This window comes from Xyrauchen texanus, chromosome 35 (assembly GCF_025860055.1).
Source record: "Xyrauchen texanus isolate HMW12.3.18 chromosome 35, RBS_HiC_50CHRs, whole genome shotgun sequence".
Lineage (NCBI taxonomy): Eukaryota > Metazoa > Chordata > Actinopteri > Cypriniformes > Catostomidae > Xyrauchen > Xyrauchen texanus.
In genome coordinates this window covers 31,867,820-31,894,513 of record NC_068310.1, presented here as the reverse complement: position 1 = coordinate 31,894,513, position 26,694 = coordinate 31,867,820, and the positions used below count along the sequence as shown (strand labels likewise).

General features: G+C 38.3%; 1 protein-coding gene across 2 annotated transcripts in view; it reads left to right on the top strand.

Moving 5' to 3' along the window:
• The first annotated feature begins 14,450 nt into the window (after positions 1 to 14,450).
• Positions 14,451 to 26,694, top strand: part of nr1d4a (nuclear receptor subfamily 1, group D, member 4a) — a 29,693-nt gene continuing 17,449 nt past the window's right edge. The window contains exon 1 of one of the 2 annotated variants that reach the window (XM_052106035.1): positions 14,451 to 15,521. In XM_052106035.1, coding sequence (XP_051961995.1) covers positions 15,497 to 15,521 — 25 coding nt within the window. In that variant the 5' untranslated portion in view covers positions 14,451 to 15,496. Of the gene's footprint in view, positions 15,522 to 22,676; positions 23,217 to 26,694 lie in introns of those variants that run through there. The other variant, XM_052106036.1, reaches the window with a different exon arrangement.

Sequence of the window (26,694 nt, the reverse complement as noted above, 5' to 3'; positions counted from 1 at the left end):
ACGGTAATAAAAGCCATGTTGTTGTGGCACCTAGTGTTATGGTTAGGATTTGGTAAATGGAAACTACTGCGATATGCATGACAAGCCATGTGAAAATCATTTTGCAAAAGATAAGTTTAATAACATGTTTCTATAAACCAGGTTTGACAACTATAAAGCAGGGACTGAAAACATTCCTACACTGTGAAATATAATTTGTTGACCTTAGATTTTTCAAGGCAATCGGTTTGCAATATAAAACATAATTGTTTAAGTAACGTTGACTAGCTACTTAACTCATCTGTGATTAAAGTATCGTTGTTTTGATTTAATTATTTAATTTGGCATATTTAATTTATAACATATCTTATACAGTGTAAAGGAAATTATTACTGGACTCTAGGTTAGCCATATGTTGAGTTGCGCATGGTGACTTCACAAAAATTTCAATTATCAACCAGCTACAACAATACAACAACAATAGTGATAAGAACTATAACTAGATACATTTTAAAATAAAAATTTATTATTTTTGACCAAGTATAAATAAATTATTCAAGAGCAAGGGCTTATGGGTATTCCACACAGTGCAATTTTGTACTTGGACATTTTGAGTTAGTACTACTTGAACCAAAGTGTGAAGAACGTAAATATTTGAGTTATAATTCCAAAATGTGACATTTCAAGTACGGTTTAATTAGGACAACTTAAATGTTTTTATTAATGACAACTTTAGGATTTAGAGAGTAATGGTAACTTAATTAAAACTAGTAAGAATAGTAAAAACTTAAGATTAAGTTGAGTAAACTATTTGTTTTTTACAATTTGTGATTACTATGACTGTTTACAGTGATGGAATAAAACAAAAACAAAAAACCTGAAAAGGAACAAAACAAATTGCTGAACGGAACGAAAAGTCCCTTTCAATTGTTCCGGAGAGAAAACGTTATAAATGTTGATAGCCTGTTAATAATGGTTAATTTAGTTAAAACTTTTTTTTTATGAAACCAAAGTCTAAATGGTTTATCAAAACTAACACATTTTCAGAATTACACTACATTTGACATTTTCAGAATTATACAACTTCCTGTTGCCAAAAAATAAGGCTTCTCTCTTTTTAATTGAACATGATAAGCATCTGCTTTGATTCTGAAGTAAAATGCTGCATCACACATTTCTTTGCCTTAATGCATGTTGCCTTCTGTGAAACATGCTGAAGACCTTTGAGAAAACTATATACTGTATAATTACTATGTATACTGTCCATGCACATCTGCATAAGATGACATTTAGTCCAAACACACCCTAGCAGTGTGCACATGTGCATGCAGGAGAAAGAGATTTTGGCAATTAATTGGTTTTAGATGGCCAGATGTATTTTGAAATGTTTTGAGGATATATTTAATATTAAGAAAACATTATAGAAAATGTGTTATTTTATATAGGCTACTGTATACATTGCTTGTTATGGTTTATATTCTGATAATTCTCCCACATGTGAAAAAATTGACATTTTCACTTATTTTGTTTGAGGCAAGTTCCTTATTTTGAGGTTGTTTCTCCAGACTAGGTCCATTTTTCTTTTTTGACAGATCTGGTAACACTGTAACTGATATATCACTCACCCTTAGTACAGAGTACTTCCATTTAAAAAAAAAGAATGCTTTTACCCATTCCTTAATTTTGTTCAAACTGGTTACCAATAGGAAAGGAGGCAGTGGAATGCTGGAACTGAAAAGATACCGTTTCTGCTCAGAACGAACCAAAATGAAAAAGATTACATTTTTAGTACCTCCTACTGTATAAAGTTGAAGTTTATTTTTGTTTTCTGCTTAGCAATACCATGATTTAATTAATTCAGAAAATACATCACATTTATAAAAAAAAAAACACATTTAAAAGCACTCAAAACTTACTGAAAAGTACCATTAAAAAAGAAAACACCAACGCGTCTAAATAACAGCTCTATTATTATTAAAAAGTCTGATACCAAAAGGAATGGTAATTACCACAACGGTTTGTCCATGTTTTAAAGTCAAGATGTTTTGTTGAAGATTTCCCTGGGGGGTTCCACGTGACGCCATGCAAGGAGCAGGCGTGTAAATGGAAGGCTCTGCGCACTTTGCAAATTATTTGGTTATGTTTGGGTCATAAACCAGTGAGATTCAATACACCCTGCTACATATCTGTTCTTTGAAGTTAACATAGCAAAGAAATCAAATCCTCGGGCTCTGGAGATACAGGATTAAAACACACTTACGTGCTCAAACTGAAACCTCTGACAGGCCTGCAGACCAGGGACTGCAGGAAATCAAGCAGCAACTGGCAAGCATGTCAAGCAGACTTGCTGTAATGCGTCAATCTATTATGGTGATGGAAACAAAATTCTCTGTGATGGATCGATTATCTGAAGTCATTGGAGAGGGAATAGCTGCTAATCGCTAGCGACTAAAATAGATTTGGAATGCGTTTTTGAAAAACTGGAGGATTTGGCGAAATAACGTCAACATTTTTTAAATTCCTGAGCACGAGGGAGGTCGAGATATGGTGAAATTCCTAGACGAGGTGCTCCCGAGTCTGTTCGACATAACAGGCCATAAGCTGAAAATCGAGCGAGCTCACAGAGTTCCAGCTCGGAGATCGGATGAGGGAGACAGGCCCGATCAAAACTGGCCAAATTTCTGAGATCATCCAAAGAATATCTCGTATTGTGAGAGGCAAGGAGCAAAGGAAAGCTTTCCTGGAAGAATCACAGCATTTTCTTTTCCCAGACTTTGCGAATTCAACAAGAGAGAAACGTGATCGATTCAAGGAATGCAAGTACCTCTTACATCAACGGCAGATCGCTTTTGCACTGATGTTTCTGGCAAAACTGAGAATAGATACTAAGGATGGCCATGAAATATTTACGTCCCCACAGCAAGCAATGTTAATGGGGTAAGCCATTTGGTGATTTTCATGTGGCCCCCGAGTGGATTGACTCGCTGGGCATACACTCAGCTGTCTGAGGAGGCTGTGCGCCATTTTGTTTCTTATTTTGTTGGTTCCGCCTAGCGGCTGGAGTATGTTTTGCGGAAAAACTCACCTTCAAGATACTTTTGCATCGACGAAGGGTCGCTTTTACACTGAAGTTCCCGGCCAAATTGAGAATAGATACTAAGGATAGCTGCAAAATATTTACATGCCCACAACTAGCAATGTCTGTCATAACATCAATGGATTAAGGAAGTCATGGTGTGTTTCTCATGTGCCTCCAAATGGACTGACTCGCTGAACATACCTTTGACCGTCCGAGGAAGCTGGCCACCTTTTTTGTTTCTTTTTGTGATAGTTCTACCTAGCAGCTGGAGTTTGTTTTGTGAAATAACACTCCTTCGGGACAGTTGTGGATGTATCTGCTCATTCTTTGTGTTTATGCCTCCTATTGGCTGGAATTTGTTTTGTGGAGTATATTTTGCAGGACATTGGAATGATTAGGTAATCTCCTGAACTCATGAAACAGCCGGCTCACTGAACATTCGTTTCACTATCTGAAGATTTCCCTGAAAAGTGTACACTCTGTGGGTTTTACAACATTTGAGCATTCAGACCAGCCCTACATTGGCTCAACCAATGGCATGCGTAGAATGTCTGTTTGATGTACTTATGGAAGATGAGGGGGGAGTGTTCAGGAAACTTGTTTGAAAACTGTCAAAATCACACACCTTTACAAATGAGCTGTTTTGCTTTGTGGTGTGTGTGTGTGTGTATGTGTGTGTGTGTGTGTGTGTGTGTGTGTGTGAGCGTGTATTTATCACTTTGTGGGGACCAAATGTCCCCATAAGGATAGTAAAACCTGAAATTTTTGACCTTGTGGGGACATTTTGTCGTTCCCCATGAGGAAAACAGCTTATAAATCATACTAAATTATGTTTTTTGAAAATGTAAAAATGCAGAAAGTTATCTGTGAGGGTTAGGTTTAGGGGTAGGGTTAGGTTTAGGGGATAGAATATAAAGTTTGTACAGTATAAAAACCATTATGTCTATGGAAAGTCCCCATAAAACATGGAAACACAACGTGTGTGTGTGTGTGTGTGTGTGTGTGTGTGTGTGTGTGTGTGTGTGTGTGTGTGTTTTTGTGTGTGTGTGTGAAGCTGAAGTGTGAGAATAAGACTCCTCCATTGCCCACAAACTTATCCTTATCACAGTGGTGCTGAAAACCCGACTTTGGAGGAGATCGCTATTATGGAGTCCTCACCGCTGGGCGAAGTCATCAAGACCCTTTCCAGTATCCAGTAGAGCCAGCATCAAGCCCCCACATACACCTGGAGGAGGAACAGCCCTTCCAAGTCATGCTCCAGGCACAAGTGGAGGACCGGTAGGTGCTTCGGAGCCTGACTGCCATAGAGGGGGCTGGCACTGCGACCTCCCTGGAGAATACTCCACATGTGGCCCTGATGAAAATGGGGCTAAGTGATGATCCAGAGGCTTTCCTCGACCTGTTCAAGAGGACAGCCAAGGTATGGAGGTGGCCTCCCGATCAGTGAGTGGCCCGTCTGTTGCCCTTACTCTGGGGAGGTGCAGCTAGCGGCACAGCAACTTTCCGCCACCAGCTTCCTTAATTAAAACCACCTGAAGAAGGCCATCCAGCAATGGGTCGTCATAGCCCGGAGCAGAGCCGACAGCTCTTCAGATCCCTGAGCTTCGGGAAACACGGCCAAGTGGCTCAGTGGCTGGTCACTTAGGTCATGAAAAGACTTTGAACCATATAATGGCCCAGTTTTTTTGCTGGGCATTCACAACGACATACACAAATGGTGTGCGGCATGCCGTGAATACCAGTTAGTGAATCCACCGGCCATACAAAAAGTGCCATTGAGTTACATTCCACAGTAAATCCTCGCTGACCAAGGCACAACATTCGTGTCACGTACACTACGCAAACTGTACTAATTATTAAGCATTAAATCAATTCGCACCAGCGTTTAACACCACTCAACGGGTTGGTCGAATGATTTAATTAGAATTTGAAAAACATGATTCGTTAGTTCGTGATTCATTAGACACCAGAAATTGGGATAAGTAGCTCGAACCCCTGCTGTTTGCAGTATGAGACGTCCCGCAAGCCTCCACAGGGTTTTCCCCATTTGAGCTACTGTATGGGCATCGGCCATGCGGTGTGCTCGATGTCATATGGGAAGCTTGGGAGAAAGGACCTTCAAATAGCAAAAATCAAATTCAATACGTTCTTGACCTTAGAGCAAAACTCAACACTTAACCCACCACAGGTAACACAGAAGAATCTACTCCAGGTGCAATAACGTCAGTGCCAACAGGGGCACTCGACTACGGGAATTTGTACAGGGAGATAAAGTGCTTGTATTGCTGCCCACTTCAAGCTCCAAATTACTCAACACTCTCTCCACCGTAAGTGGCAAGGACCCTTTCAGGTCACATGACGAGTTGGAGATCTCGATTATGAGGTTAGGCGAACAGATAGGGGAGGGGCACGTCAAATCTACCACCTCAACCTCCTCAAACCATGGAGGGAGGCAGCAGCTGTAGCCTTGGTGATGGTAGGTGCCTCCTAAACCAAGTTCATCCACCCCAGTCCCCTGTGGAGAACACCTCTCACTTTTGCAACTTATAGACATTGCCCGGTTGCAACCGGAATTCACGGATGTGTTTTCCAACCTTCCCAGACACACAAATCTTATAGAGCACCATATTGAGACCAACCCAAGGGTGGTGATTCGTAGCCGCCTCTATTGTCTTCCTGAACACAAGAAAAATATTTTTCAGGAAGAATTGGAGGCAATGCATGAAATGGACATAATACAAGAGTCGCACAGTGATTGGGCCAGCCCGGTAGTTCTGGTACCGAAGAGCAACAGCTCGGTCTGGTTCTGTGTTGACTACCGGAAAGTGAACGATGTGTCCAAATTTGACACTTACCCAATGTCATGAGTTACTTGATCAGTTGGGCGTGCCTCAATTTTACTCGATATTGGACTTAAAGGAATCTACAAATAACTCTTTGTTAACTCCAATATCCTGAGAAAAAAAAGCTTTTTCCATACCGTTCAGATTACACCCTGGCCCTGGCCATGTTTCAGAGCCTCATGGACAAGATCCTCAGAACGCACATGGTATATACCATCGCATATCTAGACAATATCATAATTTGTTGTAATGACTGGCGGCAACATATGCAACATCTGAGGGCTGTCCTGAGAGTGCTGCGGCAGGCGGGACTCATGGCTAACCTGAAGAAGTGTGCAATTGGGTGGGTGGATTTAGGTATCTGGGGTTCACCTTGGGTCATGGGCAGGTGCGTCCACAGGTTAATAAAACCACAGCTATCGCAGCTTTCCCGACGCCCACGACCAAAAAGGAGGCAGTTTATGGGGCTGGCTGGCTACTACCGGAGGTAAGTGCCTAGTTATTCTGATGTCACCAGCTCGCTGACTGACCTTACTAAAAATGGGGCTCCTGATCTGATCCAGTGGACAGAGTCATGCCAACAGGCTTTCCTTAAGGTAAAGTCTGCACTTTGTGGGGGGCCGCTGTTACATGCACCTGAAATCTCTCCCCTTTATTCTGCAGATGGATGCATCTGAGAGGGGGCTGGGGCAGTGCTATCGCAGGAGGTGGGAGGGGAGGAACGGCCCTCTGTTCTGATCACACTCCTCTGCAGTGGCTCCACCGCATGAAGGATACTAAAGTGACGATCAGCCATTGGTATCTGGATCTTCAGCCCTTTAAATTTGAGGTGATCCACAGACCAGGGGCGAAGATGGTTGTGGCCATGTCTGCGGGAGAGAAAAAGCGGTAAGGCTCGTCACCTGGGCTGTAATTAACACCTGTCTCTCATTATAGTGATGGTGGAGAGAGAGTATGGCCCAGACCTACAGAGACTTTTCAGAGAGAGCGTTATTTTGAGTTGGCCACTAAGAGCCATTTTCCTTTGTGTGTACGTGCGTGCGTGTGTGTGTGTGTGTGCGTGTGAAACTGAAGTATGAGAATAAACACTCAACTGTTCACTGTCTCCAGACTCCTCCATTGTCCATGAACTCATACTAATCACAGTCTCCTTTTATCTAACCATCTCAAATTGTGAAGTTATGTCTAAGCATATAATTTACCCAGCTCCAAATAATATTACTGTATATATTGTCACTCTCCATGTGTGTGTCTGAGTGAATAAGTGTCTGTGTGTCAGTAGCAGAAGAGAGGTCAGAGGTTAGCAGTGTTTGTGTTTCATTGTCAGTGAAGTGTGTTGGGGGCTGAGATTTATGATCTCTGTGTAGGAGACTGCAGAGTGGAGGATAATGAAGACAGATCAGACCGCTATCTCTTTTGCTCACTCTTTCAATCTCTCTCCCTCTCTTTCTTCCTTTTAACTATTTCTCCCACACTACCTGTGTACTACCTCCTTGTCTCTCATTCTCATCTTCACCTGTTTCACTTTTACAATTTCTCTTGTTCTGTGTTTACACCAGTTATCTGAAAATATCTCTCTCTCGTCGTCTCCCTCTCTTTTTTTTTTTTTTGCCCGTAATGGTTTCTTCATCACAACACTTTCATTTGTCACACTTTGCTATGATGTCATAACTCATTCTAAGGGCCCCTGACATCCATTTTTTCTTGCTTTGTTTTTTTTTTTTGTAATCCGTAACCCGCTGTGTTAATTGTCACGAGTGCAAATAAATGTATGAATAACATTTCCACTAAGCAGTGTATTTATTTGTGCCAAGGACTAGTGGGCCTGGATGGAAAAGGAAAAACAAAAGAAGAAAATAGAAAAAGGGAGGGGAGAGAGAGTGTGGCGCTGGTGGCCATGGCAGGTTTTAATCAGGAACAAGATGCCTGTAAGGAGATCACTATTTCTTTGCATTCAGATTGATGTCATGTGAAGTTTTGTGCTGCAAGGAGACATGCAGAGAACGCAACACAGGCATGTGCATACACACCCTGCACAGAAATGCACACAAAATAAGCAAAACACACTCAGAAATGCATCCGATCAAAAGCACACACACACACAATCATGAAATGAAAGGGATTGTTCCCCCAAAAATTTGATTTCTGTTATCATTTACTCACACTCATGTTGTTTATAACCCATATGACTTTCTTCTATGGAACATAAAAGCAGATCAACATTCACTTTCATTTAATTGTTTCTCCAGATGATGTATTCAATGGAAACTAAGATTGTCAGTGTCTCCTTTAAGGATATACACATACTCATGCATGCACACATCAAGACACATACTGTACATAAATATATAAACATGGAATGCGTTTTCAGTTTCAAAGTTAAATGCACAGTCTGGGCAATGAAGGGGCTCATTCATTCTGCTTGGCAAACACATTTAGACTCCAAATGTCATGAAGAAATAACAGACAACACAGAGAGAGCATTTGGAAATAGCTATAAGGTAAATGGGGTAGTTATGGTGTATATTTTGCATGAACATGAATGTAAATTTATGGCTGGCGATTTAACACGTTAAATGTGTGATAAATTATATAAAATGTAAGGCGGTAAGCAAATTAACACAATTAATCATGCCCACTGACCATTGTTCCCGCTAAATTTGGTTCTTGCTGAGCAAATCGTATTTGAATTGGGCAGCTCAGGCGGCTGAAGGCTCTGCCAAATACCAGTGCAATTTCAAAATCTTGAAATGTGAAATTCAATACCACAGTAAAAATTTATATTATGTTATTATGCTATTCAACACACTCCATTATTTAAAACAGTTATCTATTAATTTACGTAAATACAGACATATTAAATAAAAACAATGGCATACTGTCTTAGTGTTTCTTAATTAAATAAACACTGCTTCATATTTTATAATTATTCAGGTAAACACTCATAATAATAAAGATCTTGCTTAGGTATTAAGCAAACTAATATCATATTAGGCTAATAAAAACAAATAAATAAAGAGCAGTCAATGGATTTCTTTTCAATATTGTTGTTTGATTAATATTAACAACATAATAGACAGTGGCAGATCTAGTAGGCTGCATTAGTGTGTTAACAGTGCAAAGTCTCATTCACAGATCCAATATTTTGACACATCACTGATTTGTTGCACCTCGTGCTCGCTCCTCACAGTAAATGCGCTTATGTGTACAGGTATGTGTTGTTTCACAACTCAGTAATGTGTATTTCCACCTCGTTCACACGCAAGATTTCACTCAAAGCTTCAGCACCACAATGGAATAAATGAACATTCGTATGGACACTGAGCATGCACTTAGCTCTGAATCAGTAAAATCTTTTTGTTTTCCCACACACTTAAGTCTGTCATCGCTGCGGATGTTTTCTGTCTGCGCGGGAGCAACATCTGAAGTGGGCGGCCATGCAGGCACGCAGCTTAGAAGGAACATTGCCCTTGACCATTTGTATATTACGTTTTAAGTCAGCAGGGGGCAGTCGACGCAGCTCAAACTATACAGGCAACAAACCGACAGCTAATCAAAACAGAGTGTAGGGGTCTCAAGGCGTATTTTTAAAGTTTCAAACTACATTTAACTTGACACAGCATCCTAAGCATACAGCATTTATGGCTAGAAACACTGAAAACCAGTGCAATCTGATTGAGAAACAAAACCACAGTGAGACAAACTGCTTCTGTCCGACACGTATGTTCAAGCGGAACGCAAAAACGAGTCCTGTGATAACACCCCAAGTAGTCCATAGGGTTTTGTTCAATGACAATTAAATAAATCAAACAATATATTGACCACTTTTTGTATTATCTAAACAATGCTTTACTCATCTGCCACAATAATATAATGTCTTTGACTTATCGGAAATATTAAATATATTTATAATTATTTAGATTATTATATATTATCTGATCTTTAATTAGTGGTCTGTTTCAGCATATAATGTAATTACTTTGATTACATTTTAACCGACTGACCTCCCTTTGTGAATATATAATGTACACAAAACCACATGTCATATTTCATCAGTGATTGCATATGCGTGCATGCTTGTGTGTGTGTGTGTGTGTGTGTGTGTGTGTGTAACTTGGGGGGGAAGGGGGTGGTCGGATTGGAGTGTGCTTCAGAGTTCCAAACAAAGTTGTCGGAAAACCTAACAGAGTGCCAATAAGCACATGCAAATGAGCACATTGCCTACCCTCCAACATATGTGTCTAATGAAAGGTGAATGGCTCTCCTGTCTATACTTTCCTACTTTCCTCATAATCAGCCATGATGTCACTGTAAACCCTCACTGAACCGACCTCTGTCAAAAAAACATTTCTCTCTCTTTCTCTCTCTGTCCTCTGCTTCTCATTTTCCACCTTTCCCTATTGCACTCACCAGGCTGCCTCCCTCCAGTTCAAATTCTTTTGGTGAAACCAAATTTTTTCTTTCTTCTTTTCATTTGCTCTTTTCCCTTCATCACCAACCCAACCCCCCCACCCCCCTTCCCCCAACTCCAGACTCTCTCTCTCTCTCTCCCTCCCTCTCTCTCTCTCTCTCTCTTCTGATCCAGACCCATTCTGTCCCTGGCTCTCTCACTCTAATTGAATCAGCACAAGTGAAGCCCACTGCCAAAAGTAGCAGGATGTTCTGATTAAAACAAACTTCAAAAAGTGGCCTTTTAAAACTGTTTGCAGTACCAAGGAAAGAAAGCATGCCAAAGTAAGGGTGGAAAAGAGTATGGCTTAAAAACAGATAGCAGTCAGGGAAGGAGGTCACTAAAAGCAAGAGAGAATGTCGAGAAAGAAAGGAGAGGGGCTGGTGGGGGATGCGGGGAGAAGCTGCCTGATCCACATATGGAAGCAATTTTGTAATTGTGGCAAATCTTTGTGCTCGAAAGGAAAGGTCCCCTTCTCAGTGCCTTCTCCCTTAACAAATAAAACTGCCATTGTACCCAGCATATTTTCAAAAGCACCATTCAAAACACTATGCGATAGTAGACCATTGTCAATTGAACTAATATGAGAGCAGACAAGTTCTTTGTTCTTTGAGAGGGGAAAATCAAATTTGCTGGCATGGCAAAATATAAAGAAAAAAGGTTGCACTCTTAAGGAGCTATAAATCAAAAGGTGAAAACTCAAACAAGGGCAAAAATGCAACTGAAACATTTCAATAAAAGGGATAAAGGATGGTTCAAAGGGATAGTTCACCCAAAAATTACGATTTTGTCATCATTTACTCACCCTTTTATTGTTCCAAACCTTGTTTGCCTTAATCGCTATTCTTTTTTGTGTATTTCATACAGTGAAGTCAATGAGGACTGAGACTGAACATTCTACTTAATATCTCCTTTTGTGTTCCACACCAGAAAGAAAGTCATGCTGATTTGGAACAACATGAGGGTGAGTATATGCTAGGGCACCACCATTATCAACCTTGACAGAGGATCTCTTTCAGTTTAAGCCATCTCCAGCCATTTCAGCAATACAAAAATGCTAATTTATACTGCTTTATATTGCAGGCTGGCAATACATGAGATCATATTAATATCATTCATAATTACTTTCATTAACACATTAGTTCGGAGCGCACACAGTTTTACCATTTATTGCATTTTGCCATAGTTTTATCACACGCTGTTGCACAGGCAAAAGAGAGATCAGGCACTGAAATGCTCAGTTCTGTCTGTCACCACAAACTTTACACAACCAGGAGAGAAATGGAGACAGAGAACAGAAATCTGCTTGGAATATGCTGTTTCAACTTTCTTTGCGCCAAAACAGCATCTTGTTTTATCTTGGAAAAATAATTAATGCATTATTCTCTACTTAATTGTCCGAGAACACTCTCGCTTTATTTTTCGGTGTATAGTAAACAGACACACAGATAACGCATTCAGCATGGCTTATGAAATATCATCTTTGGAAATAAATAAAGGCATCATTTTTGGGGTTTTACAGAAAAATATGAATGGAGGTTTACATAGCAACATGAAAATATTGCATTGAGGCAGATTTAATTGTCTTCAATTCAACACACAACAGCAAGTGAATGATCTGAGCTGATGTTTGAAATGTATCAGACATTAGGATATTAATTTGCTGTACATCTTGCAGTTGTGTGATAGTTTATAAGCCTATTTCAATCAATTCTGGTATTATTATCTGTAAAATAGCTCAAGGATGGGCAAGGAGGAGGCGAGAACCGGCTTGTCAATATAAATGATAATTTAATGAAAACTTAAACCAAAAAACATAAACAAACACACACGACGGACATGCCCGTAATTCTCTCTCTCTCGAACCATCGTCACCGGCCGCCTTTATCCCTCGCGCGCCTCATCAGGCCGATTGGGGACCGGGCGCGCGATATTCTGATCGGCCGCGCCCCCCCTCCGCTCCACATTATCGTTCTAGTTATTTACATTGCGGTCAATGACAGCGGAACTTTGTCACACTTCTCAGAAATGTAGCCGCTTGCAAAATAAGGCAGATAAATCACGAAAGGAAAATTAATGCAACTGAAACTACTTCCAAACCAAATCCAAAAAATAATTTAAAACTTTCATCTTCCTCCTAGACCCAATACACCATTGTCGATGTGCCCTTTGCCTAACAGGGAACTTGGTATAAACTTGTTAAATTGCTCATCAGCCTCCAGAGAATCTGGCAGGACTTCACATACAGAAATCTTTCAATAAAGGAGAGAAAGAGTTTGAGCAGGTAAGTGTTGGTGGGCAAGAGAGAGAAACAGAAAGATGACAGACACTGATGGTTGTCTGCCTAGCCCGAGGCACAAGTTGTTTCTACTGTGTGCATGTTGGCAGCAGCCCCTGTTCAGTTCCCAAACTCTATACGTTCTCCCTCTGTAATTAACAGCATGCCCTGCCATAACATGTTCCTCAGTGCGTGAGTTGCCCACAGTCATGTGTTCATAGCTGCACAACAGTGCTCCAAATTTAACACAACCAATTAACCCTGGCAACTGTCAAAACACTAAAGAAACAGGGTTTATGTAAGGTGCCACATTCTGTTCAAATTATTTCAAGTTATCGTGTGAAATGTAGCATTTCAATCAACGTGTCAAGCACACAAGCTGTAATCAAGCTTTTTTGGGGGTAAAAAAACAAACAAAAACAGACAGACAGACAGACAATGAAAGCAAGCAGGAATTTTAATGGCTGACTTTCTGGAGACACTTCTAATGTCTTAAAATCCAAATGAAGGCATTGAAAAATAGGTTAATGCTTACAAGTTGTGTAATACATTAATTAAATCTAACAAAAGTTAGGATGTCCTAATTTGCAAAAACTAGTTAATATTAAGTTAATAATGTTTTCTGAAAATGTAAAAGATTTGCTTTTAGTTGTGGTCTAGTCTAGCCTATGTATACTCGGGCATAGGCTACATCACACAGGCTACATACACAGTTTTGAACGCTGCATGGCAAAATAGCGACTTCTTGCTTTATAGTGGCCTCTAGTGGTAAGAATAAAACTACAACGTAAAGTCACATAATGTGTCCAATTTGAATTGTTCATTCAGATTATGCTATTCACCACGCAGAGTGGTGTATTAGAGAAAACATAATAAATTCAAACACTTTAATAATTGTGATGACAAACTTGTTATCACATGCTTTATGTTTGCAAACACTATTACTGTAAATTTAGCATGTTTATAAATGGGAATTCTGGCTACGTTGTTTTTTATTATAATTTGATAGACTTAATATCAAGAAGCATTGCAAAAAAAAAAAAAAAAAAAGTGCACAGACTGTTTATGTTTAATAAATGTGTGAATAAATTGATAACATTTAAGTGTTTGAATAAAAGAATGGCACGGTATATTTTTTATGTTTAGATTATATTAAATTTTACCCAATACAACTTAATCTTGACCTGCTTCAGTTACGTCACTTTCTACACAGCCGCCATATTTGTGAACATCAGCGGGAAAGTGTCATACAGGTCTGAAGTCAGCACAAATATTTAAATATATTTGTTTCACCTTCGTACACGGGCGGGTCTGGTGTGTGACCGGCGAGTACACACGTGCAGTAGCGGGTTTAACCATCACGCAAGTAGGAAATCTCTGCAAAAACCGCTTGAGGGGTGACATGTTGTTCTGGGTACACACGCGAATACGCTGTTGTCTGTTCGGGTCAGTAGAACTTTGTGTTCGGGTTTGTAATTTATGAAAAAAAAATAATAATAATAATATTTTTTTTGTGTGTATTTATAATATGAAGTTTGAGTATATGGAATGAAAGTCTGAATATATGGAATGAAACTTGAACATATGGAATGAAAATCTGAAAATATGGAGTGAAACTCTGAATATATTAAATTAAACTTGAATATATAGAATGAAAGTGTGAATATATGGAATGAAACTTGAATATATGGAATGAAAGTCTGAATATATGGAATGAAACTTGAATATATGGAATGAAAGTCTGAATATATGGAATGAAACTTGAACATATGGAATGAAACTTGAATATATGGAGTGAAACTTGAATATATGGAATGAAACTTGAATATATGGAATGAAACTCTGAATATATGGAATGAAACTTGAATATATGGATTGAAAGTCTGAATATATGGAGTGAAACTTGAATATATGGAATGAAAGTCTGAATATATAGAATGAAAGTGTGAATATATGGAATTAAAGTGCAGATTTGACAGTACTTAATGAATAATGTATAGCGAGTTATATCCTTGTTAAAAGAGCAATAGCCTTCTGAATTCCATGACTTTAAAAATGGCTGTCCCTGAAATTTTACAATTCTTAGTTGAACTATAAAACTTTTTAGCAACAGCTGGTCATACTCCAAACAACATCCCACCATGTTGAGGATCATATTTCCATTATTGCAACATTCTTAGTGCTTATGAGTAATCATGGTCAACAAAATATTGCTGAAAGAACATTATGCATCATTGTCGAAGGAATTTACGAATCTCTTAGGGAGATGTTGGCTGAAATAGCACTCCAGGTAGAAGCTGATATACATGGTATGGGTGTACATTCTGCATCACAGAGGGGAAGGCTGAGGTAAGTGATGATAATGGAAGTGTATGTTGATGGAGGATGATGCAAGAATACTTCTACCTAACCTCTTTGCAAGTTGCAAACAAAATTATTAATACAAGTTATTAGGAAAATGAATTAACACTATATATGTGAATTAACACATTTTTGTTATTTAGTTTTTTCTTCTTTAAGGTACAACATACTATCTGCTCTGCTGATTCACATGCGGGACTTAGGATTTAGCTGGATGGCCAAATCTCAAATGTTGTCTGTAAACATTCGAACACTTGACAACCACAGGAGGCAACATGGTTTAGTGGACTATGCGAGTTTCACCAACATTTCAAATGATGATCTTGATCATCTTATTACTGAGGTTCTTCAACAAACCCCTGGCTCAGGAGAGACCTACATCACTGGTAGTTTGAGAGGAAGAGGGATCAGAGTTCAGCGATGGCGAGTGCGAGAGCGTTTAAGAATAGTTGATCCAGTGGGAAGAGCCTTAAGAGGACGAAGGGCTATTCAACGGAGGGTCTACAATGTCTCTGTCCCAAATCAGCTTTGGTATGTGTTTTGTAAATTTGCAAAAAATATAAAATAAATAATAATAATAATAATACAGTTCTTACTCCCTAGCTGGTCAATGAAGTAAATTGACGTAAAGAGGACCAAAACTATGCTAAATAAATAATGTCATTATAAAACATGATTATTTGTGAAATCAACATGAAAATGTGAGATAATGCATTGGTTAAAGTATTATGAAATATAATCACGATGAAAGAACATCTAATAATATTGAGATGAAATTTAAAAAATGTTTCTCTTTCTTCATATTTGCATTGTTTTATGTTCTTTCACTTAATTTTGACTACTTCTCTCAACAATCTCTGGGGTTGTAACTAAGTCAAAATTGCCTATTTGAACGTGTTTTCAGAATCTATTCTGTTTTTCCATTGTTTCTCTATGTAAACACGCGCTGGACGAATGCTCTTGACTGCTGTACCGCGTCTCGCTGTTTCTTCAGTGACTCATGGAGGACCGGCACAATTTTAGACACTTTGTCGTTAAAAATCAGATTTCAAAAACGCATGTTGAGACACCTGCATTTTGTTTCATTCGTTGTGCTGCGTCTAGACTGTTTTTAGCCCAGGTGTCACAAAAGATCGTTCTGAACAAGTTCAGGCTGCAAAGAGGTGACCGTTACAATTTTTTTAATTATTCCAGATTATTCTGCACCAAGCAAATTGTCAGCGCTTGATAAACGGCAAGGTGGGGGTTGTTATTTTTTATTTTTTTAATGCTCTAGTGTGCTGAGGGGCCGCCGTGGCTTGTATGTTTACTGTTACAATACTGTAACGAATGTTGCCTATGATGGCCTACATTAAATACAGCCTTTTGCAACATGATGAACAATACAGAGCTGCATTATAATATAAGCTTCAGGTGTTGGCCCCGGGTTGGTTGGTTGCTTGGGGCCTCAGAAATCGTAAACACGCCCCTGCACACGTGCCCACCGGTACAAAACATCTCCAATTCAGAAGTTACAAATTATTTTGTGTTGTTTTCTGGACTGATTTAGTCCCAGTATTTAAAAACGTATGTGCTGAGTCCATCTGTAGGAGCTGCTTTTAACTCATGAAGAATGTTGTCACATCTCACAGTGCAGCACAATGAAGGTATATGGAATATTGGTCACAAACATGGCGGCCATGCAGTGACGTCACATGACACAGGTGAACCGTTGGTCCACTGCACATCTTCGCCAAAAGCAGAGAGCCGATTCAAGATGGCGGCGAGACCAGATGCGTTTTGAGTAGACCTGTAACGACTGTTGAAGATTGCTGCTCAAATTAACATTTAGAATTTAATTTTGCTGCTAAAAGTTTTTTTCACTGATTGCTCGACTGCAGTGTTATTGCATTTCATAGTTTTTTTTTTCTGCTGGTCTTCGGAAAAATAGCGTCTTATTATTCAAGCTAGTCATTGCTAACTCTGCAGCTAGCATAACAGCGCAATGGAAGTGGCGACAATTAAGGAAAAACGGACTGCCCGAGAAATACACTCTTATGCATGCCAGGCCAGTGTTTCTGAGGAGTGTGTCTCATCTCCTCATACGCCTACAAAACCACAAATAAAAAAGGCAAGAGGCAACGAAGAACAGCCATCGCTTCTGGAACTTCAGGATACCATCATCTCTGCCGTCATCGACAAGATAAATGAACGGGCGGATCAGACAGACAAGGCGGTACACTACAATACAGTCCAGATAGATGGTTTGAAAAAGTCTTTGGACTTTTGTCATAAAGATATGGCAGATCTGAAAAAGCAGAATAGCATCTTAAAAATTTAATGTGAGACACTCCAGAGAAAAGTCAGTGAAATGGAAACTAAAGTAAATGAGAGTGATCGGTACAGCCGACGACAGAACCTACGTTTGCATGGGATCCCAGAGAGAGAGGATGAGTCTCGTGTGCAAGAGGTTTGCCGTGCGGTGCTGTCGGCTAGTGAGGTTGGAGCAGTGATGGAGGCAATCGACGTTGTCCACAGAATTGGAAGACGCAAAGATGGCAATTCCAATCAGCAACCAAGACCAGTGATCATCCGGTTTGTGTCGAGAACAGCGAGAGACTTAATCTGGAGGGCATCTAAGAAGAGTGAGTTCCTGAGCAGCAAGAAGCTTCGTTTCAAAGAAGATCTGACCGCTGAAGACAGAGCCATTCGCGGCCGGCTCTGGCCAACTGTAGAAGCGGCAAGAAAGAGAGGAGAGAAGTCTTATTTCGTGGAATTAAAGACACCTGAAAAGGAAAGATCCTGTATGCTCTGTTGAAGTGCAACCATATCTTAAGGTAACCCCCCTTGTGTAATAAGGGGCATTGAGGCAGCTAATGATTACATTAGAGCAGTTATCTCTGCAGTTTTTGCAAAGAAGTTCATACAGTTAACGTTATTTGTTCTGAGTTTTTATGTCTGTATCTGTTTTTTCTGTAAATGCCAGAGGTGCTAGAGACCAATTGAAAAGGAAATGTTTATTTTTATTTTTTCAAAACAAAGGTGCTGATTTTTATTTTATACAGGAGACTCATGCTACTAATTCGGATATTTTTGGAAGAGTCAATGGGGGAAAACTATATGGTTTTCATTTGGGAGTAACCGGTCAGCAGGGGTCGCTATTTTACAGGGAAACTTTAAAGGGCACATTATTAAACATTTAGCAGATTCAAATGGGAGATGGATAATACTGGTTGGTGATGTAGATCATTCCCAATTCATTATTATAAACATATATGCGTGTAACAACAAAAAAGACAACAAGTTATTATTTACAACAATAGAAAATAAAATTAACCAGCTGATTACAACTTTTCCTACTGCCAAGATTATATGGGGAGGTGATTTTAATACAGTTATGGATGGAAATCTGGATAGATGGCCTCCAAGAAACAGTTCTTCAGATGAGTTGGAGAATGTATGTCAAAGGATGAGTCTTGTCGATATCTGGAGACACAAAAATCCCAACAAAAGCATATATACTTGGAGTAATAAAGATAGGTCACAGCAGTCCCAGTATAGATTTCTGGTTGATCTCTTCGAGATCGATGACAAGATGGTTTCAGTTCATATAGAACCTACTGTTCTCACAGATCACCAAGCCATTTATATAAAGATAGATTTAATAATACTTAGTTACAGACCAAACAGAGATTATTGGAAATTAAACCAAATGCTATTACAAAATAAACAATTTAAGGATGATGCCGCCGTGATAATTGGAAAATACTGGAGAAAAGCTAATCTTGATGACAACTTTGGAAGCTGTTGGGAGCTAATGAAGTTTGAAGTTCGTAAGTTAGCTATAATACTAGGGAAGAAAATAGCCAAAGATAAGAGAGAGGAAGAATCCAGAGTTATCACTAGATTAATAAAGCTATCAGAGAAAGTTAATTTAACTGGATGTGAATTTACAGAACTAACTTCTTTACAACTTAAATTGGATAAGATGTATGAAGACAAAGCTAAAGGGGCTTTTGTCAGATCTAGGAGGAAATGGCTTGAAAAAGGGGAAAAATGCACTAAATATTTCTTTAATCTAGAAAAAAGAAACTTTGAAGTATCATCCCTAAGTAAATTGAAAATCAATGATGTTGTCTGTGATGATAAGATGCAGATATCAAAATACGTTGCTGATTTTTATCAAGGATTGTACTCTACTGATGTCGAAAATGCAAAAAACATGGATCTCTTCCTAAAAAGTACACAAAATTATATTGATGTCATTGACGATGGCTTTAAATTGGTTTGTGACAGAGAGATTTGTTTATCAGAAGTGCAAAAATGTATTGCCTCTCTAAAAGAAAATAAATCGCCAGGGAATGATGGGCTAATAAGTGAATTCTAAAAGGTTTTTGACCAATTGTTAGCTCCTTTTTTAGTTAAAGTTTATATAGAAGCCATTAAGAAAAGGGAACTCCCACCAACTATGCGACAAGGACTTATTAAACTGATACCCAAACCAAACAAAGATAAATTAAGTATTGAAAATTGGAGACCGATTAGTTTATTGAATAGTGATGCTAAAATATTTGCACTAATTTTTGCTAAAAGATTAAAATCAGGGTTAGATGATATAATTGATGAAGAACAATCAGGCTTTATGCCAGGCCGGAATATAGGTAATGATATACGTTTGATTTTGGATATGATTGATTACAATGAATACATAGTAGATGATAGTTTTGTACTATTTCTCGATTTTTAAAAAGCATTTGACACAGTTAGTCATCAATTTATGTTAAAAACGATCAAATGCTTTGGTTTTGGAGAACAGTTTTTAAAGGCTATTCAAACTCTATACAGAGGATGTAACAGCTCAGTTAAACTTGCGCATGGCACAACTCCTAGATTTGAGGTCGGTCGTGGAATACGACAAGGATGTCCCCTTAGCCCTTTTCTTTTTCTCCTTGTTACACAAATTATGGCCAGACATATTAAAAATGCCCAGTTCCAAAGTATATTGACATTAGGTACAGAATTTAAAATTTCACAGTTAGCGGATGACACAGCATTATTTCTCCGTAATAAGCACGAGGTTATCAAAGCAATTGATTCTATTACAAAATTCTCCGAAGTCTCGGGTTTAAGAATGAATCTAAATAAATCTGCCTTGTTATCACTAAAGGAATGTGACTTATCAGAAATAAGTGGTATTCCTGTTAAAAATACAATAACATACTTGGGGGTTATCATTGAAAAAAATGAAAAAAGGCGTTGCAATCTCAATTTTGACCCCATAGTAGAGAAAATAAGGAAAAGATTTAATATATGGTTGATGAGGGATTTGTCACTGAATGGCAGAGTTTTATTGTCTAAGGCAGAAGGGATATCACGTGCCGTCTATCTATCTTTAGCCGTGGGAATGCCAGCTAGTGTATATAAAAAACTTGATAAGATCTTATTTAATTTCATTTGGAGGAATAGATCCCATTATTTACGTAAAGATATTTTATGTAATTTAAGGAAAGATGGTGGTCTTGAAGTGTTGACCTTTGAAACCTTAAGTAATTCCTTTTTGGTGAGATGGTTAAGTAATTTAATTAAGGAAGCAGAGACCATTTGGAACACCTTTCCCAAATACATTTTTGATTCACTGGGAGGATTAAACTTCTTGTTGAAATATGATTTTAAAATTGAGAAGTTACCTGTGAAGTTGGCCAACTTTCACAAGCATGCCCTGTTAGCCTGGAAAATGGTCTACAAACACAATTTTTCTCCCACGAACTGTTATATTTGGAACAACAGGAATGTTCAATATAAAAATAAATCTATATATTACCAAAGATGGGTTGATAACAACATTCTATTAGTTGAACAACTCATGAACACAGAAGGTCAGTTACTAACATACGACGAGTTTCTTTCAAAAGCAAAATTTCCTGTCTCCCCTAGGGAGTATGCTATCGTTTTTGATGCTGTGCCAAGAAATAATCATTCAGATTTTAAAATATAACTCAACTGTTGTAAGTGGCAGTTATTTGACTACACAAGAAATTGTCCTTGGCGACATTGACATCACTACCAAAAAATGTCCAAACAAATACATTAGGAATCTAATGCACACTAAAACACTTCCTGCAGCACGATCCTTTTGGGCTTCTCGTTTTGAAGAAATCAAATGGGAAAGAATGTGGTTAATTGGGGACAAGTTCCTCTTAAATAATAAAATAAAGGAGGTGTCTTATAAAATTGTACATAGAATATACCCAGCAAAGAAAACTTTAGAGAGATTTAAAATTGATATTGAATATTCCTGTACTTTTTGTGGTAATTATGATGAAACAATTTGTCATCTGTTTTATGATTGTACATATAATAAGATATTTTGGAGAGATGTTGAAAACTATATAAGACGTAAAACTGGACAAACGTTTACATTGAGGGGAAAAGATGTGTTTCTTTACTTTGAAGATGGTGGAACAGATAAGGATTTTTCTTTTTGTGTCCAATTGTTTTTAGTCTTAGGAAAATTCCATATTCATAAGAAGAAATGGGCAGAGTCCAAACCAAATTTTGAACACCTTTTAACAGAGCTAAAACAATATCACACCACTGTAAGAGGTCTTAAAAATAGAAAGGCTATTAAGACAGATCTTGTACTCTCTAAATATGTTTAATTTGCATCCTTTTATGTAATTTGGTCTTGTTTTATTTTTAATTTTATTTTATGGTTATTGTTTGTCTTGTATGCCTGTTTTAGTAGTGTATTTTGTGTATCAACCCTGGCATAAACAGATGTTGTTGTATTATATTATTAATAATGAATAAAAAAAAAAATAAAAAAAAAATTCGCGAATAGAGAAAAAAAAATACAAATAAAATTAAAAAAAAATCTTCGCCAAAAGCTTCACTCATTTTTAGCTACAATAACATCTTGTCTTCTATCTTTATTTATTTTTATAATAATTTTTATAATTATTTGGTTCTATGCATAGGATGTATATTTAAATAAATTAAATAAATGTATTTCAATGTATCTTTATTTAGACCACCACAACAGCACTAGGTATGACCATGGATGAAAGTACAGCGGTGCTCTTCAATTAACCAGAAGAGGCCGCTGTTTTGCCGTATTCAGTTTATACTAGAGCAGGCTTATAATTAGTTATGGGTAGTTGCCTACCCAAAATGTTTCTAATCACTGAATATACCTTCATTGTTTTACACCATGTATTGTTTATAATCTACAGATTGGACTATAAACACGCTGAACCATGCAGTTTCCCGAAACCCCTTGAAAATATGTTTTAATCAAAAGTTAAGATATATATAGATATAGGCTAACAACATTAATTTAGCCACCCCATGATGCCAAATCTCTGATATTTATCATCCTAAACAGCACGAGCTCTGAACCGAGAACATTTTAAATGCAAAGTGAATTGATATATTGTTTACGTGGACTTGTTTACACAGTAATACGTAGTCTATTAATGTATCGTTCACATGCTGGAAGACATATTTCAAAATTCGCGCGATTCAGCAGTCACGCAGAGCCCCGCCTGCAGTCCATGTGCATGCCTCTCATGTCGCCTCGTCTCACGATGTGTTTTGCATAAAATGTGTGTCAGTAGGACAGCGCGTTCTCCAGCACATGCAGAGGGCACATGCAGCGTGGCTTTACCAGCATATAGCACAGGCGAATAATCGCATCCAGCACAGCTCGGTACATAGCCGCCACTGAATATGCACGCCAGGATAAAAGGGAAAGGGAAACCAAGGAGATCACAGAGCACGTAGAGTGAGATAAATCCCCGTCAAAGAGAACAGAAGTTGACGGCTTCCCTAAATCCAGTCACATTTGTCAGTCACATGAAAACGTGATTGATGTGGGTGGGTGTGCATGGCTAGTAGGAGTGTAAGTGGAGTTTGACAGCCCCACAGAGATGCTGATGGCAATGCACAGGCTCGTACTCCAGACTTCACTGTAGAACAGACAGAATACATGTAGCTCCGCACTGAAGGTGCATCTTCACTGAGAGTTCGCGAGTGTATTTTGGCTCGACTGCCAATGCTCTCTGTTCGAGAGACATTCCCTGCCTTCTTTGGGCTGCACGCTGTATATGCATCGGCATTTCTCGACCTTTTCACCTGTTTTCAGCCGACTTTTGCTTCAACATACGGACACACTGAGACTTTATTAAAGGCATTTATTTTGAAGTCAGAGGCTCTTACAAAACACATCAGGAATGGATAACAGCCCTGGTAAGATTTGTATTATTATTATTATTATTATTATTATTGTGAATTCCTTGATTATATATTATCCTTTTATTATTATTATTAATAACAACAATAGTTGCAGTTGTAGTGATGTTGTTCTGGTTAAAAACTGACATTTTTTGTAATCATTCTAGCATTTAATGCAAATGCTGAACTTAAAATTAAGTGCATTTATATGCTGTACTTTGTGTTTTCTAAAGAAATTGCGTTTCAGTGCACAGTGCAATGCACAGTCTGCCTCTAACTTTAGGATATTAACGGCATTGATCTGCTTTCCATGTTTCATATGACATTTGAGTGTGTTATTTGTAATGCAACAATGGATTGTACTGTATGATAACTGATTTGCTGATGATCTAAGCAGGTGTCATGAATGCATTGTCATACTTTGAGTATTGAACTCGGTGTGTAAACAGTACAAGGTGCATTAATAGATCCAGTCTAAGTTATCATATATAGGGCTATTGAGATAAACATTAACGTAGCAAAAACAACTGCTGGTACTTATTCTGTCATAAACCGTGTGATTGCTTTCATGGAATCTGCTTGCGCGTGCTCTAACAACTTCCTGTTCTACGCCATGAAAACAAACTCAGGTGCAGATGGTCCAAGCTACTGGAGTTAGAGATAAGAGTGCTGTCAAACTTGGCTCAGACATATCAGCAGAGTTTACTAGTATAAACTATAGTATGATTACTAATCGAATGATTAGATGAAAAGAAAAGCTGGAAAGGGGTGGAGAAACTGTCGAGAAACATTGTTGACGGTCTCACCATGTGGCGGAAGTCCGCACGAGCGCTTGATTAAATGCAACAAACAGTAATAACTATAACTGTGCGATCTGTTTAACATACACGTCATGCAGTTTGTATATAACAAATAAATAAAAAAACTTTGCTGGAGAGAGCATAGTTGGAGGTTAAACGGTTAAGCTGTTTCGGAAAGCGGTGCATCACTGAGGTTTGCCAAGGGCCACTTACACATTGGCTCGGTCAACCAAGTCCACTTCAGAGTTGACGGCTGATTCATTTGCAAAAGCTGCAGTCACGTTCCGGGACAGGTGATGGAACATTGTCTCGTGCTTGGCGCACCCTCAACTCTGTACAGTTGACAGGAAGCTTTGAAACCATGCGAAACAAATAGGAGGCACGGTACAATAACGCGGCACGCCTCAGCTATTGACCAGCATTAAGTCATTACAGATATGACAATAATAACATCCGAGCAAATTACTTTGTGAGTGACAGGCCACACAGAGTCTATTGAAAAGGGAAACAAAATATATTTTGTGTTTAACAAATAAAGGGCTAGACCCACTAAATTAACTCAAACATTTACTTGTTTAGGTTATATCGAAATATACCGGTATCGATATTTCGGTCGATACCGATCTTTGATGAATAATTTATAAAAAGAATAATAGCCGATTTTTATAAATCTATAGTAGTTTGCTGGTTTTTAAACGAAAATAAGTAATACTAAGCAAAATCAAATGTTTACTTTTGGCATCAAACCATTTAAATGTACAATTGCCTACAAAAGATTGATAACAATTTTGTACTTTTAAAATATTCTATAGAAAAAGTGTACTCTCTTTTAATTTGATAAGGCAATGTCTGCTTTTAATAATAACCTGTTCTGACCGAAAAAAAAAAGTTGAATACCGATTAATACCAGTATTGTCACCGCTATATTGTAGGCCTACACCCCCCATTTAAGGTGTGAGGCTATTCGAATATTTTTAATATTTACATATTATGCACCTTAAAAGTGACTTCAGCACTACTAATATCCCGAATTTTGTCCCTTATGTAAAACTGTGTGAACTATATGGTTTGGTTTACTAATCTACTGATATTAAACGGTTTATAAACATCATTTATGAAACTTATGTTGGACGTTTGACAATTGTGTAACAAAAATTACCTTAAATTATCAAAAAAGTGGTTGTTTATTCCATGACCGAGAATTTGAATGTGTAGTAGTATGCCTATACTATCAGCTCTATTTTTATTCTTCCTGAAAAAACTGACAATGCTTTTAATGGTGATCTTGAATAAGGTCCAATTGATGCATATTTCACACAGCCTATTCTCTTTTGACATCGGGGCGTCCAAGGTGCACAATGAATTGCACAGGGGGTAACGGACCTTTCATCCCCATCACCATTATAGCATCATGCTCTGTTTTGTAGCGCTTTTCAATTATAACCGAAGCTGGAGGCTTTTAGCAGCGCGCGCGATATCTTCCCACTGAACGCATTCCAGTCACTCCTACAGTCCTCCTCACGTGCATGCGCTCGCTAAGCCGCGTGCGGCGCGTGATATTCACGCCCCCACCCACCGCTTCTTTCACTCACTCTAATGTTTTGATGCAGATTGTAAGGCGGAAAGGGGGAGGTTGGTCAGTGGGTCAGCGATTTCATGCAGTCAGTGTAGCGCCTCATCACGTTTTCCCGCCTTATGCAACTTTTTCCTTTGGAGCGTTTTACACAAACAAACACAGCCTCATGACAGCTGCCCCCATGATAATACACTGCATTGTCCATGCATTGTACAAATAACAAAATTTGTACATGATCAGTTTTGGTTTGTGAGGTTTAAAATGCAGTTTAGGATTTAATAGGTTTCTGATTCGAGATGAATGGGTAAAGTTGGTCTCATGGCTTCATAACTTGGATGGGGCATGTGACCTATTTGAGAATGGAAGATGTTTATTTTAATTATACTTGAAAGTCTCTTGATGATCAAGGTAACACTCAAAACCAGCAAAACCATGCAATAACAAATGCTCATTATACTTGTAATTTGTATTCCCATTTATTCTCTTATTTGCAGTTTACTTATGTTGATTATATTGTCTTGTATATCATTGCATATGTACAGTATGTGAATGAGTATGCATATATATACAGTTTGTCTTCTGTAAATTGCTTTATATACTCTCTTTGTCAAGGTGCTAACGTTTTTCTACGTATTTAGTTCATAACAGTTGCTTACATACATTTAAAGCAACAAACTTATGTGTCACCACAGCTTCATATGCAGAAACGTGAAGATGTGCTAATGCATATCAAGGCAAATACGCAAAGACATGCAAAGCTGAGTATTTCAGCTCTTTTCCCATGGCAGCGTTTGAGGATGTAGGGAGTTATTGTCTCTGTAAAGTACTCATGTTTCTATGCCTGCCTTTACTTACTAGATTAGCATTCGCCTAAACTCACAATGAGCTGGTGTAGACATGCTGATTCTTTAATTTATGCTGGTGTTTCCACTGGCCCCAATTTATGGTGGCTTGGTAAGACATATACATGGCGCCTCTTTTAGCTTGTAGAAACTAGTATTGTTTATGTCAAACCCAAGGTGAACGACAGGGCGGGGAACATCCGTTATCATGCCTATCGCTTTCAGATAAATATAATTAAAGCCTTAAATATTTTACAGTCATTTCAAACAGGTGA